The sequence below is a fragment of the Misgurnus anguillicaudatus genome, chromosome 3, assembly GCF_027580225.2.
Source record: "Misgurnus anguillicaudatus chromosome 3, ASM2758022v2, whole genome shotgun sequence".
In the NCBI taxonomy this organism is placed as follows: domain Eukaryota; kingdom Metazoa; phylum Chordata; class Actinopteri; order Cypriniformes; family Cobitidae; genus Misgurnus; species Misgurnus anguillicaudatus.
In genome coordinates, this window is record NC_073339.2 from 31,340,060 (window position 1) to 31,356,421 (window position 16,362).

Below are 16,362 nucleotides of genomic sequence, written 5' to 3' on the forward strand. Positions count from 1 at the left end.
CATTATTTACATGCTACAGTACCTGCACTCCTTTAAGATAATGTAATTAATATTGGGAAATAATCAGTTTTTACTATTTTTGCGCTATCTATCATCGTTCGCCAGACTTTCTACAATATCTGCTTTAGTTTGTTTATTAACCCTTTAGTTTCACTTCATCACGCAGCTATTCTTGTTAGAGGTAAAACATTTAATTAATTAATAATCTAGTGTGTTTATTTTTTGTCATAGTTTCTTAAAAATTAAGTTTTATTTGAGTGTTTTAAATTTAAAAAAAAAATTAATCATGACACGTATGCCCTGCCCCTTTGATTACTACGCACCCCGGTCCCGCCACCCCGCTCAACCCTACCACCTTAAATAACAAATTTTCTGCGGGAAACCCTGCATAGTATGAAAGTACAAGGTTTCGGACACAGCAAATTTCTTGAGAAGCACAAACAGAATAAACACGTAATACACATGCACTTAATCATCGCTTTCACAGATTCCTTAATTAATAGTTTACACTTACAGTATAACTCTCAAAAACTTGCACTTTCAAAAGTTTGTGTTTTCATGACCCTTAAATGCCACTGTGGTGTAAACAAACCAAAAACAAGCCAAAAATCTAACATTTTCCCAAATTTGGTTAAAACGCTATAATCATGATCTGGGATTGGAACATTTTTGACATTGAACATTGGTAACTACTAATCTCATTGATGAATTGTGAGCTCAGCAACAAAATTTGGTTTGAAAGGACATCCAATAACTATGGATTGCATGCATGTGTTTAGCAATGTTGCACTGTATGGATCTCCCAGCAACTTTGACATCTGTGTCAGCCTGTCGCTGCAGATGCAAAGCATTACGAGAAGAGAAATGCCTGTATCTCTCTTAGCGTTTATTCAATCCAGAGAGCTGGACTAAGAAATGCCAGTCTCTATCTAACTGTAGGCTGGACCACACAAGCAGCGGCACACGGTTTTATTCACAGATTAAACGAACCATGAAGACAGCTGCATTAGTCCCACCAAGGCCACCCGACTCGCTGCTAGACTTAACCATACCGTTGATGTGGGTAAAACAGATCGGTTGATGAAGACAGGTTGAGGGAGTGGTGGGAAGGGAAGGTGAGAAATGATCGCACAGGACAGGAACGAAGACCAGACATGGTGCTTAGCAAGATTCTGGGCTCAGCTCCCAGTCTGCTAGAGTGGGTACTGCTAAAAGACAAGTTCAGAAACTTCAAACAAAACAGATCAGATGCATACAGCAGAGTTAAAAGGGCAAGACTGATTCTGTTTTGAGGAAGACTTTCTGGATGGAGTTAAACTTTATAGGGATCAAGGGGTGGGACCCAAGGGCGATGGTTGTTACTTGGTAACAGGGACTTTGATAAATACTTGTTGGCACTAATAGGTCCATAGGGAGTGTGTGTTGGTAAAAGGCGACATCCCAGAAAACCATTGCAATACTGAAACAAAACATGAAACTTTTCTGGCTAGTTAAAGTTTAGTTAGGTCAGATATAGTGCCATTTATGGCGCTTTTCCATTGCATAGTACCCCACGGTTTGGTTTGGGTCAGGTCGGGTCAGCTCACCTCACTTTGGGCTTGGTTAGCTTTTCCATCGAGTTCAATAACACTTCAGAGTGGGAGGGATTATAGGTGTGTCGTTATATTTGCGCTGCCTACTGCTGTGACATCATACAAGTGAGAGCGTTGTTGGAATGTTATATATCCCCATACATTAATTAAACGTTATTTCTCAGTCCGCCACAAAATTAAAATTGACCAGCACAAAAAGATGTTTACACATCGCGTTTATCACTACCTCTGTCTCACATAACAGTTTCTGTACAAACATCCGTGGCATCAATCGATGCGCTCCGTTGAGCCTTATGAGACCCAGTATTTTTCACATACCGTACATTTTTGTAGCTCCAGATATCCTACTTCCTCAAACGCATTGATTTTGTACAAAACTCTTCAATTTAAAAAAGCGCTGTGTCCCTGATTGGCCAGCTAATCTGTACGTTGTGATTGGCCTGAATACTTCTGACGTCAGCCGGACCATGTTACCATTTTTGAAAGTTTTGCACGAACTTTCTGATAATGATTATGATAATGTCGATCTTGTCCACCAATCCCAGGAAGTAAACTGTTGCCTACAATCTGTGTGTTTGTTGTAGTGCAAGAAAAGAGATATACGTTGGAAACGATAACTCGCGTCATCGTTTACTTTGGGGTTTGTACCTTTTGCATTTCGTTGACATGTACTAATACACACTTACACGCCAAAGGAAATGTAAAATCGTGAATCGGACCATAGTTGCTATTTAAGACCATACTTTGATGCTCCTAGCCTCATGTGAGAGGCTGCCAATCTTACCTAAGTGCTATACCACCGCTTGCTCAATGGCTTTGCTGTGCAAGCTAATCTGATAAACAGAGTCTTGCTACAAGCTAATAAGCTAACAGCAACAATATTCTGCCGAAGCAGTTTTTGCACCAACATCCTCTAATGCCACAATCCCAGATATTAAAACACATTTGCACTATAAACGTTATAGCCCATCTTCAAGTTATGGCCCCTGGCTACGAGCAGATGCTTAAGAGTCTGTGACTCATTCCTGAGCCAGGAGAAAGCCACTCACCCACACTGACAGCTCTGCAAGAAATTTTAGTACCTCTTGGCAGACTTGCAGCAGGTGGGAGGTCTTGAAACATGGTAGATGTCACTGACAGAGTTCAATGGGGTTTTTCATACTGATTGAGTTTGGCGTATAGAGGGTAGCCCAAAAACAGCCTCAAAAGGGCAACTCGGTAAACAATGTCAGCACATCTCTGTGCTTTTGTTGCTGGGTGGGTGTGCCAGGTAGGTAGGTTTGCTGACCGACCACGCTGGAAGTATGGCAAATACCCTGAAGCATAAAATATGTTAGCAGCTCTACAATACAAGCGCAAAATGCTCGTGACGGATTAGCTGACATCTAATCAGCTAGTCATGTTTGTTGGTGGGGGTTCCGCTTTCCCATATGGAGAACATGCAAGACTGTTTGCCTAATACTCTGTCTGTCTGTTCAGTGCAGGAATGCGCTTGCTCAGAATAGCTTTGGGCAGATGCCTTCACTATGCGTTATTTGGAGCTCAAGGGCAATGCAATCCCATCACCATCCTTTCGTATGAGCAAATGAGTGTTCGGAGCAGGACACATCAGCTGACCGAATTTACAGTGTTCATATACAACAAGGCAAAGGTCACCTGGATAAAACAGTTTTCCCTTGAGACGTTGAAATATACAACAGCAAGTGTTTCACAAATGTGACAACCACTGTGCCCTTTTCTGAAGAGGTTGCAAGAAATGTGCAGTCAGGTGGGTTGATATTTCGTAACTGCTGTGCTGTACATGTGGATATTTCACCACAAAGGTGGGCAGCTAAGTTTTAGTGCTTTATTCCACCTATACACTAAAACTTTCTGCCAATATCAAGATTGGTGTCCATTAATGTTGTGAGCTTTATCCTAAATAAGTAAGAACATGAATAATAACAAGCTTTTTAGAATAAACAAAAAAATGGTTTGGTTAAATTAACTTAAAAATGTCCATATTTTACCCAATTAATGAAAGAGCATAACATTGTTTTTAGGTAGTACAGATTTAAGTAGCAGTAAATTTAAATAAAGCTGCCTGGTAAGCAGCAATATGAGCATCAAATGTTATGATCCATTCCATCAAAACATCTTGGAGAAAAGAAAGATGTTGTAAACCGAGACTGTTATTGCTAAGGAGGTGCATGACAAATACTGCAATCTGCCTCTTGATCCAAGAGGAGTCATGATCAGACTTGCGAGAGTGTCACATTGCCCCTCAGCAATATACTGTACCAAAACAAGCACCATCCAGTCTCCGTCTTAAATAAAGCCCCTAAGAGCGAACTAACCGCAGTACATAGAAACACAAACATTACAAAACAAATCAAAGCGTACTGACAACACGAAGTCAGAGATTAAAATAAGCATGTGATGTACAGAATGTAACATTTAGCACACTGATTTGTTTGTGTGCTCTTGAGTGTGAAATTGTTAGCACATGGATCACTTTAAAAACCAGAAGAAATCCTTTAAGTCCTCAGACTTTTCAGAAAGTATAGACAACTTTTTGACTTTGAAGAGAGTGATTACAGAGCTTTGGCTATAGAATACAGAGATGTCCAAAGTTAATGGTTTCTTTGAAAGAGTATGCTGTCATTAGCTTTCATCAACATTACTTTTCCAATTTCCTATTATCCACAACAGATTAAGGAAAATCTAGTTCATGGAAGGGAAATTTGAAAGCATTTTTTTTCTTCGGCAAATGAATCAAACTTATTCTGAATGAAATGATAATAAAAATTGTTAACATCATTACAAAAATAGTTCTTAGAAAATATTTATATGGCTTTTAGGGGTGTGACATCGCACAATTAAAATGTTATGAGATTTTAGGAGGTGAATGCTGACTCGTAATATCAGCATAAAGTTGAGTTTGTGGCAAAACATTTTACAGCGCATGGATTATATTCTGTCTTTTACTTTTTTCTTTTGGTTTCTAATAATGTTCGTTTGGGAAAGTCTCAGACCAATTGTGTTTGTTGATCCTTCACATGAAGCATAAGTTTAAATTATTTAATTGTCTGCATGTTCTTGCTCAATAATTACAGTGGCTGTATCATTTCTATTGTAAAGAATCGGACAAACATTAAAGATTTAAATGGATTTAAATGTTGTTTGGACAAAATGAAAACAAAAAATAATCGCAATTCTGCTTGCGCCCTCTGCAGGCATTTGTTATTATACAAAATGCTGGTTTTTACATGCTAATGTTTTTTTGTTTATTAAACTAATGTTCTTACTTGGTCTTGATACTTTATTTGAACCAGTTATTATGGCATCATCATAAAATGTAATTTGAAGTTACGGCATTTAAGTTACCTTTAGTACTAAAAAAAAAAAATTAGGGGAGAACCGGAACAAAAATAACGCGGGGCGAAAGTAACAAAGCGATTTTCTCAGAGCGATTTTCTCTACATTTGCATTCCAAACTATGACATCATCTTTAACAGCAACCTTTGACTCAGCTGACAAACATTGTGTTATTTTGTCATCGTTATGCGCGTGTGTAGGTTTGGAAAGCTGTTTGACTATGATGAAATTTTCCTTCTAACAATGCGTTGTTTCTCGTTTGCAGTACTGATCAATCTACAGATTATTTAGTGCTGTAACACATCTTGAAGTTTGACTTTCAAAATAAAAGTAAATCAGGTTTAAATGTCAAAAGTTCCTGTCGGGACAAAAGTAACATTGTAACATTGAAATTTATATTTTTCTCATTTGATTTAATTTTCATAGTGTTCAAACTGTTGAAATGTAAATGTTGTAATAGTTTTCTTAACAATTCAAGTTTGTATTGTCGGGTTGCTTTTGAAACGTTTGATGAAACTGAGATTTAAAATGAAAATGTAAATGTAATAATTTTTGCAAAGATAAACAACAAAATATGTTTTCAATTACATTTTAACAAGGTCATAGTCATGTACAGCTGACAGGGTCAAAAGTAACAATGCGTAAATTATGTTTAAAGTGAAAATATACTGAAGTCATTTTACATTTTATCAAAATTAGAGTTGTTACGGTATAAAATAATAAGTATTTCATTATTTTATTTAAAAAAATTAAATTAAAAATAGTAATAAATTAAGAATCAAAGTTTATTTTTTTCAAAAGTGTTTTTTTCCCCAAAAAGTTTGACATAATAAACCATATGTTCAACCCAAACCCCCTTTCTGTTTTTTATTAATTTAAGGGTCATTGTAGCTAATGATTACAATAATAACTGTTTAATACCGCCAAACCATGAAACCGTGATAGTTTCTGAGAATATTATCATACAGTGGAAATCTCATTTCTCATTTCTTAAAAAGTGTAAAAGTCTCGCCTCGTTCTCGTGAACTCAATCTCGTGTCTTTAATTGTTTCAATAAGACTTAAAATCTAGAAATCATGTGGACTAGTTTATGACAGACATGAACATTATGAATGACGTTTTGCTGGATAGTTAATAACTTTAAACTCATTTTTGGGTAAAGTACAACATATAAGAAAACTTTGTAAGTGAGACCTGCTGGCCAAAGGCAAGAGGCTCAAGTTGCAAATGGCTCTTGTTGGTGACCATGGAAGTGCCATAGCATTGATGGGCAGGACCGGATCACTGTATCAAATTGCAAAGTAGATCAGGATAGAAAAGCAATACACATTATAGTGTGCTAGCGTTCCAGCTTGGGTTCATTTCCTGGTGGTCCTTAAAGTAACAGCTGGAATCTATAGCGGGCCTGGGAAAATGGAGGGTTTTGTCTCCTCAGCATGTCTTGATTATAGAACCAAATCTGCTGCCAGCTATTTATACCAGTGAAAGTACAAGACTGAAAGAGTTAAACTGGAAAAAGAGCTGACTACAAACAAAGACACCGAACTTAAGGATGCGATCACAAGAGTCTTTTTATCCTAAGCTTAATCTCTGCTGAACATTTCCTTCCCATTACCATTAAACAAGCTTACGCTTCATCGACTTGGTAGAACTTTCTAAGAGAAGTTTTGGGTATCCTATATTGGCCCACAGGGAACATGAGAAATTCAAGTTATTTCATTCACTAGGACCAGCTGGTAGATCTCAAGTCACTTCTGCAAGGTGGCATCTAAACCAGCTGCTCATTTGGTAAGGCAACAGGACGTGTGTTTTGTGATGACAAAGTTTAGAGGTCTATTTCTGTTCACTTTGGATCCTCTGCAGCATCAGCAAAGGACAGATTTTACAAAGAAAGAAATTAAGAAAAGGGATGATAAACGCAATGAACACCACCATTAAGAACAAAGACAAACCTCAAGAGGAAAATTCCCATTTTGCCTCTGATTTAATCTTCTAGAAGGAATATGCACATTTAGCTACATAGACAATTTTAATTGGCTTTCCCAATGCATGCGCTATCATTTGAAGGGCTCAACATCCTTGATATCTCATGAAAAGAAATTATACACAAAACGATGCAGTGCCAAATTTAGCAGCCGTTCCTCATTTTTCACGACGCTTTGGTAATGAAGGACTTCAAATACATTCCACTTTATTCTCTGATAGGTTTGTCTAATGATTATATTACCATGGGTAATTGATATCTAATAGTTTGACCTTGAGAAGTGAATTCATTAGCTCTTGAATTCTCTGCACCAGCTTATCAAAAAATTAGGCTACGCTACAACATTCAGTTGGCAACGTCACAAACTGCAGGGACGAGAGAGGGGTATGGGCTCGGCAAATGACCACGAGCCTGGAATCGAACTCGGTCGCCGAAAGTGTGAAAGCACCACATGTCGGAGCGTTGCCCACTAAACCATCAGCTTCGACAAACTGCTTTACTTTCTATAAGCCAAATTTCACTGTAGGCTGCAATTTTAGGGTGCTACGCCCAAATTATCAGATTCAAGTGATGCATGTCTATCTTGTTGGGAAGAAACAGGAAAGGGATGGTGTAGGCTTAAATAACAGTGTGCACACCCTGAGTTACACATTGGACATGAAGCATGATCATGTGCTGTGAATCAGTCAGTTTCAACTCAACAACCATGTACACTTCAGTATTCTTCTTCTGTGTAGCAGTCACACAAACATTACTCAAATGAAAACAAGACTCTTAAAAACCCAGCATTGGGTCAAAAAGGAACAAACCCAACACGCTCAGTTGTAATTTAACCCATGTTGGATTGTTTAAATGCAAAATGTTGGGTTGTTTTAACAGATTATTGAGTCAAAAATAAATATTTTTTGTTTAATGTAAAGGAACAGTATGTAGGATTGTGGCCAAAACTGGTACTGCAATCACAAAACTGGTGGCCAATACACAACATGACAACATAAACATCAGTTGAGGGCTGCAACTCCACAGTTTAAATGACAATATCCGGGCCGGACCACTGTTGTCAGTGATATAAGTATTTGAAATGAAAATGATTTCTTAATGTCTAGTGACATATCAGGGCCATGTTATGATTAATTGATATACATTTCTTACATACTGTTCCTTTAACCCAATGGCTGTCTTCATCCCTTTTTTAACCCAATGCTGGGTTGAAAATAACCCAGAATTTTTAGAGTGCATATTACAGGAATCAATCAACTACCTAAATTTTTAACCCATGATTTCCACCGACTGCGGAACGGCTGCGGATCCGCGGCGGAGTCAATTGGTTTCCATTCAAGTCAATGTGTGGAAGTCCACTGAGTGGGTATTTTTTCACATGTGTCTATTTCCACTGCGTTCCGAATCCGTCACAGCTCCGGCCAGCCACAGCCCTCCGGAAAAAATACGAGCTTCTATTTTTGCCGGATGCCGGATAGCTCCGCAGGGCAGAGCCATGACTATATCGCGTGATCATACCTGAATTTGCGAGATCTCGTGTTGTGATCTGGGCTGGTTTGTAAAAAACGTCATAGTTCAACGTCATAATGGCCGGAGACAGAACTAGATATCGCACGATCATCACGTGAATTTGCAAGACCTCATGGGTCCTCGTCACTTCAGCATGCAACCGCTCTTCAACAAATACGGAACTGGTGGGTATTGGTGGACGGCAAAGTGCGGAGCCGTAACGCAGCGGAGCTGACCTGCAGCCGCTCCGCAGTTGGTGGAAATCTGGTGTAAGTGGGTCGCACACCGGACAAGAAATGCTGTGTCGCGTCTTGAATCTAAAAACAAAATACATTTTCTATGAATATACGCACTCGGTGACGTCTGTCCACTGTGAGTTTGGACGCTGCTCAAATCCCTGTCGCGCCACAGAGTTTAGCATTAAATAAAATCATATTTGTCCAAATCATTAGCAAGTAACATTGGCTGCTAACGTATATTTTGGATTTTGAAGCAGACGCTATTTGACTAAGCTAGCGCTATTTAATGTTCTCGTCCGGTGTATAATACCTCAGAGTAGTCCTAGATGCGACACGGCACTTCTCGTCCGGTGTGCGACCCCTTTACAATTTCTTTGCTCAAAAAAATCCCAACAACATAAAAAATATGGGTAAAATATGAAGAAACCTAACTATTGGTTAATTCAACCCAGAAAAAGTTAATATCTAATGCAACCATGGGTTGAAACAGCCCAGCATTGATAACATTTACAGTAATTCCAGTAAAAAAGTAGGTGGTTTTTGATAGACTGGTTTTCTAATTGTTTTTGTCTGCATTTTCCACATTTCTATAATTCCCACAGCTAATGGCCTTTAAATTTGTCTGGATAACCGAGAGGTTGAAGTGGTTAAAACATTTGTGTGACAAAAGCATCCTTGCTTCAAGACAAGACATCCTGCCAGACAAGATATTAGACCCATCTACAGTATACTACAATAGATGTTGCCATAAATGGTCATGTCTAAAAAAAGAAATCTCTCTAAAAGTTTGATTTAATGATGAGGGAAATTATATTTCTAGCTGACTCAAAAGAAGATGAATACCCTGTTCGCAATGAACACCATCATTTTCTCAATAAGCTAAATGGCTTTATTTAGCTAAATGGCTACAACCGGAAGGTCATGAGTTTAACCATACACCAGTTGCCGAGGTGTAACATTGCAGCGAGTCCTCATCGAACAGGGGTCGCCATGTAAAGTCTCTTTCCTGACACTCCCGCTTTGACTATGCGATACACGTGTCGCTGCGGTCTGAGATTGGTAGATCATCGCAAAAACCACATAGCAGCTGCTTTCCCAACCAATCAATACATTTTCTCTGGTCCTGGGCAGGGTTAAAAATAGGAACTCCCCGACAAGCCTTTTTAAGGTCAGCAGTTCTTAAAAAAGTTGTGACGAACTGCGCAAACATATATACCACTTTCATTCGCAAATATAGCTTAATGGACTGTCGAGTTAAACGTGTGGAAACCGTAGATACTATTTTCATATCTATGTTTCAAATTATCCAATTAAAAATGAATACCCAAATGTTATTTGACCATGAAACGACGTTGCATCAGAAACATTGCTGTCTGAATAATAAGGGTCTAAGAATGTAGCACTTAAATGACAGCAATGCAGCACGATATGTCTAGCTCATAGACTGGTGAAGCTATATTGAGTCTCTTGACTGTGCCTGAGAAATTACTGCTATTGTTGGTTTTAAAAAACGACAGCAAGGCTGAAGGTTGAACAATGACTCACAATCCCAACACATCCTTATGCATTTTAAACAGCACCAGAGTGCATTCTATTCAAAATCCAAAGACAAACTTTGGTTTAAATTTCTTGGGAACCGTCAGACATTTAAGTGAAGTGAAATTTTCTAGTAAACTGATATAAAACAATGTGTAAGGGTTCAAATCTAGTATAGTATACAAAACAACCAATAAAGACCTGCCTCCAAACATCAATGATTGGATGTTACTGTCAACTGATAAAGAGCCACACATATCTGACCAAAACTACATCATCTTCTCATTAACAAATGCAAACAAACACACCAAAGACGTATTTAGTCTTGCAAACAAAATGTTTCAGCTAACCGCATTAACTATAATAAAAAAAAATCTGCGCTCATAAAAAGACTGCCATTACAAACATGCTGTAGGGCAAACGCTTCGACTCTTTGGGCTCACTCACCCGTCTGCGACAGAAGGGCAGACTTTGAGCTATGATGTTGATGCTGAAGATCTTGAGGACTTTCTGAGGAGGCAGAGGCTCCTTGGCCACATCCTTGGGATCAGCCAGCCCCAGTGCCTGGCTCTCCGGCAGAGCCTGGGGTGCCTTCTCCTTGCCCGAGGACTTGGGCATTTTTTTCCTCGAGCTGGCTGATGAGAAACGAGGAATAGGGCAATGCCTCAGCATTGCCAACCCAGGGCTAGTAGGTCATATCCCAGAGGCAAAAATGTGGGATTTTGGTCAGTCACCGAATAACCCAAGCAACAAACAAGAGGGTCAAAGAAGAGACAGAATTTTGCTCAGCTGTAAGAGTCCACACTAAGGTCGCTTCACTGGCTTGTGGGCCCCTTTTAAAATATCTGAGTCTGATGTCATCAGAGTCAGTTCGGTCCACCGGCAGCTGTCCTGTACTGAACTGCCCCCACCCAGAGACACAAGCACAGAAGCCTGCTTCCATAGCCCACCACAGAACAGCATGGCCAGAGTGTCTGAGATTTACTTCATGGACGGTAACAAATATGTGTAATAAAAATCTATACAGCTCATATTGTTTTTTATATTTGCAGCACATTCAAGCGTGTTAAAACCTTAAAAGTGAAATTCACAAACATACAGAATTGCTTTAGCTGTAAATAAAAATAAAACACCACAATGGAGGATAAAAAAGGTCAAAGCTAATCACCTAAATGTCCTAATTTTAATGCATCTTTCAGTGGATTAACAGTATTAGCCATGTTACTATAATAGTTAGGGACGTCCCGATCAGGTTTTATTGCCCTCTAGTCCGAGTCATTGGATTCTGATTATCTACCGATACTGAGTCCCGATGCGATACTTCTGTAATACATAAAAAAGCATAAAGAAGAGCGAAAAACAGATCCAGGATGTTCTTTATTTTTATTTAATTTACATTATTTTAACATTCAACAACTCTGTGAACAAACAGAGCACTTCTGTTGCATCTCTGCAACAAAGTGATGCCATGCCGCATGCGTTGCTGTTTCTGAGCACATGGTGAAAAAAACGATCGACTCGTCGTTTAAATGAGCGGTAAAAACCCGGTCGCGCAATCGTTTTTTGTCGTGGGGGCTGGCGTGAAGGCTATGAATGATTCGCTTCTCGTCAGTTCGCACGCACCAGCGCAGCACGTACACTGGCGCGGAGGAGAGCGAAACCTTCAGCCTGTGTCGGGACTTAGCCCCAGACGGCCCTGGCCCAATTTAAACCCATGCATCCGAGTCCTGATAGGGAGAAACGTCCGATTCCGATCGAGTCTGAAACCACGTGATCGGGTCTGATTCCCGATCATGTGATCGGATCGGGACATCCCTGATAATAGTTTTACTTCATGCAAGGGCTCAACAATAATGATTTTAACACTTGCCCCGCAAACATTTTTAACCTATAGACGATTTCATCGGACGCACATGCTGTGATGCAATTATGCATCTGAACGTAACTTTACGCGTCTGGATGTAACTTTACTTCCGGTCTCTGTTTAATGGTGTGACTAGTTGCTAAACTAAACTCTTAAACAAATGGACAAACATCGTCGAAAATAACAAATGTTTTGGTTTCCTGAAGACGAGGAAAGACGGCGGTCATGGATTACCGCTATTTGATGGGAGGTTTGGCAGCCGATCTGTAGTTAAGATTGGATACATTATATAGTACATATTTTACACAGTAACGTTAGCGAAGTGTAGTTTTGAAACCCTTTAGCTATGATTTAAACTAATCTACTTGTTGTTTATTTTGTCCTCTAAAAGAACTTTGTTGTTATTGATTCTTAGCGAAGTTTACAGGAAGTTACGCATGTTTCACGAAAGCCATTTGTTTATGTTGTTACTGCTGAAACCGCCTATAAGATATTTTCTAATAAATAAATACACACATTTTTACTATTAATAATAAAGTTGGCAAAAACTGTAACATAACCCCATGACAGCTAGAATACTAATCTAAATATAATTTTTTCTTAGATAATCCATGATAGCCAACTTTTGATAATATTGATTTGATGTCTATTAAAAGCAGTTTTTAACACAGTACATAACAAAATACAATTAAAATTTCAAGCTGCAAAGCATAACAATGCATGCACACAATAAAGTGAACGTTATAAACTCTCATTCTCTCCTTTACTGTACATTTTCACAAGTTTGTAATCCAAAACTAATTTACTAGTATGCTTTGAACCCAGGCACAGTTTATTTAAATGAATAAAGTTTCGGTTGAGTGGAGAAAAGAATAATTAGAGTTTGGTTTGAGATGATAAATTGCATGGTAATGATACACTGATACATATCCTGGGTCTCAATATCAACAATTTCTCAAGCAAAAATGTTCATTTGTGGAATATAAAGTGGTCCAATGACACCAACTTGAGTCTAATTGACCCGAGAGGGCCAAACTCATTTTTAGCCCTGCCCTGGAAACCCAAAAGCTGCCGCCCTCTCACTTTATACAGACCCACATGAGCCTTCTGCTAATCCCATGGCGCACAACTATGTGCCGTATGTGCACTGCTGAGCCTCGGCCTGTTAGCATGACTGGCACAAGGTAATTGCTGGGAATGCCAGAAATGCAAGGGATTTAACCCCGGCTCCTGCAGAATGTCAGTCACAGCCTTCTGTTAGAAGAAATACTTTATTCTGTGTGCCTGTTGCTTTTTAAATATAGCACCTCTAGGGTTATTGGGGGAGGAAACTAGGGTCTGAAATAATGGAAATGGCAATGTTTGTTTAAAAGATTAAAAATTGCAACTACATTACAAACATTCAGCTACAGGAAAACAACAGGAAAGTCCCAGAGATCTGTGCAACACTAAAGTGATCAGGGACCGCCAATATTTTTGCCTTAATTTTCCTTCCGACTGAATATATGATTTACAACAAATAATGAGGTTTAAAACCTGCAAATTAGCTGGAAATTACACACCTAAAGCTATACAACATATTTGATGCTTATGAAATTGCATTTGCAATTTCAGCAAATCCTTATCTATCCTAGCCAGCAAGATGTCACCTTGGCCAAATTTAATAAATCTAAGAATTCTTTTAGACTATTAGAGAAAAATAGCGAGAGACACACACAGTCTAAATCACACTTTCACTCCAGACCCCTGAAGAGATGACAAGACACATTCTCTGAGCTCACAGGTGCCGTACTGCAAAGCTGACTGCACTAAATGACTTAACGGTCATGAGAACTGACCTAGTTTTCCACACACTTGCAAACAAAAATAAAATGCCTACACAGTCTACAATGTTATTGGATCTTTTTTGTTGGTCATGAAACAACATTCCAATCTGTAATATTAAAAATATTAAGATAAATATCTTAATCCAAAGCATAGCTCACTATAAAAAAATATGATATGTTGATGGCCGTGTACAGTGTGACACCGTACAACAAACCCTAAACTCAACATTAAAATCTGATTGGTTGGTAGTTACCTCACACAACGCGATATAATAAACTAGAGGTAGGGCACCGATAGCTCATTGGTGGAACAATCGGCTAAAAAAAATAGTCTGTTGCTTCATATCATTATGCAGTAATTCATTTGCTGAATAGACGTTGCATTAGGAGAGAAACAACAGCAGGAACCGGAGTTTGTTGTCAAGGCTGACAGGAAAATCATATTAGTACTAGTACCTCAAACAGTAACACAAAAATACATGCAGATAAATCCAACTCAAATGTTTAAAGGGACAGTAAGTAGGGTTTTAAGTGTTTTATTAATCAAAATCAATGTCTTTATTCATAAATATGTCCTCGTTGGTGTCAAATGACCTCTGCCAGTGATCAGACTTTTCTTTGTAAGCTTAGAATTTCTTCTATTTACTTACATTGAACGGGTAAGTCCAAGGAGGCATCCATATCTTTCCGCCGTATTGATAAACTATAATAGCAGAGAGGGACAAAAAGCACTAGCCTAACAATGCGTTTCCATGCAGAACACACATGAACCAGCTGCAACGGACAAGGAGATCAGCGATTACATAACGGCTACCGTAGTTTCAACACGCATTTGGAAAAGGGGAGGCGCTAGAGAGCACTGTTCGTTTGAATGCAAAATACAATTCCACCACTAGATGGGGGTAAATCCTACTTATTGCCCCTTTAATGTCATGGTTATTACTATCGATTTGCATTAATTTATTTCCAGCTGGTTACTTTTAGCCATATTTTAAGTTATTAACGGGAAAAAGCAAACTATATGCATCTGTGGGCTATGCTAACATATCCAACAAATCAAAATTAGATTTTAGTTCTTTTTTATCATCACTGCAATACATCTTTTACATTTATTTTGATTAAATAATCATTAAATGTTTAAACAGAAGCAAATAAAGTACGGCCCTTCCAGTAAAACGCAATTATGAAATCGCATGATTCAATACATAATCGACCAAAGTCCGCATATTTATATTTTTCTACTCGCAAAATATGGGGGGCTTGCATGATTTCATAATCCCTGCATTTTCGTAGCAAAAAGTTATGTATATCTTAGCAGAAAGTTGAAAAATGTTGCGCTTCACACAAGCGCAGCCATGTTCCCTGTTGTCATGGGAATGTTAGAAAGTGATGTAATTACGCGACGTGAACATCAATGAAAAAGCTACAAACAGTTTTTCAAGTTCATGCAGTTTTTGCAAGTTCCCGCAATTTTGGCAAGTTCCTGCAATTTCATCGCATATAATTGCATAAATATCCTGCATATTCCATCACATTTTTTAAAGGGGCCATGTCACAATAATTTTTTAAGACGTAAATTAAACCTTTGGTGTCCTCAGCGGACACATGTGAAGTTTTAGCTCAAAATAACATATAGATCATTTATTATAACATGTTAAAATTGCCACTTTGTAGGTGTGAGCAAAAATGTGCCGTTTTGGGTGTCCTTTAAAATGCAAATAAGCTGAAGAAGTGCAAACACTGATCACAATGGTGGTGGTTTGATGCAATTGAAACTCAATTGTGCTGTCAAATTTTTTCTCTCTCTCTATTTCTCTCTGCACAAAATGGCAGTGCTGTGGTTGGATGGAGATTAAGGGGCGGTATTATTATAATAAGAGTATAAGAGTATAATAATGTCTTTATATTTAGAGTAATGAGTGCACTTTTCCGTCCAGCCATACAACTAACTGGCTTAGCGATATTTCCAGCAATCACTGGATAGTGTTGTTACACAAAATTTGACGCTGTGAGAATGAAAGGGACATGTTTTTATATTGACCAAATTAAATATTTTGAATATTTTGAATGGAAGCGCTGCTTTTTATCCCCCGAAAAGGGGCGGTGACAAAATTTACAGTCAAGTTCCCGGATGTGCCGGTAGTCCATATGACCTATTTTTATGTGCTTGCAGAGAATGGTTTACCAAAACTAAGTTACTGGATTGATCTTTTTCATAATTTCTGGGTTGATAGAAGCACTGGGGACCCAAAATTATAGCACTTAAACATGGAAAAAGTCAGATTTTCATGCCATGGGCCCTTTAAAAAAACGTGTCGCAAGATCAAGGACTTTGCCCGCAACGATCACAAAAAATGTCAGCGTTTTTCTGGAAGGACTGAAAGTACAAGACTACACATATAATATACATTTATGGAATTTGAATTTTACCTGTGGGAGTATTTAACAAAAGTAT

The 16,362-nt window shown here is 38.5% G+C and overlaps 1 protein-coding gene across 3 annotated transcripts in view; it reads right to left on the bottom strand.

The window, feature by feature from the left end:
• fbxw7 (F-box and WD repeat domain containing 7) overlaps nucleotides 1-16,362 on the bottom strand; it is a 187,249-nt gene that overhangs the window by 70,877 nt on the left and 100,010 nt on the right. The window contains exon 1 of one of the 3 annotated variants that reach the window (XM_055205464.2): nucleotides 10,665-11,031. The exons of the other annotated variants lie outside the window; for them this stretch is intronic. Coding sequence (XP_055061439.1) covers nucleotides 10,665-10,889 — 225 coding nt within the window. The 5' untranslated portion in view covers nucleotides 10,890-11,031. Of the gene's footprint in view, nucleotides 1-10,664; nucleotides 11,032-16,362 lie in introns of those variants that run through there. 3 annotated transcript variants of the gene reach the window in all.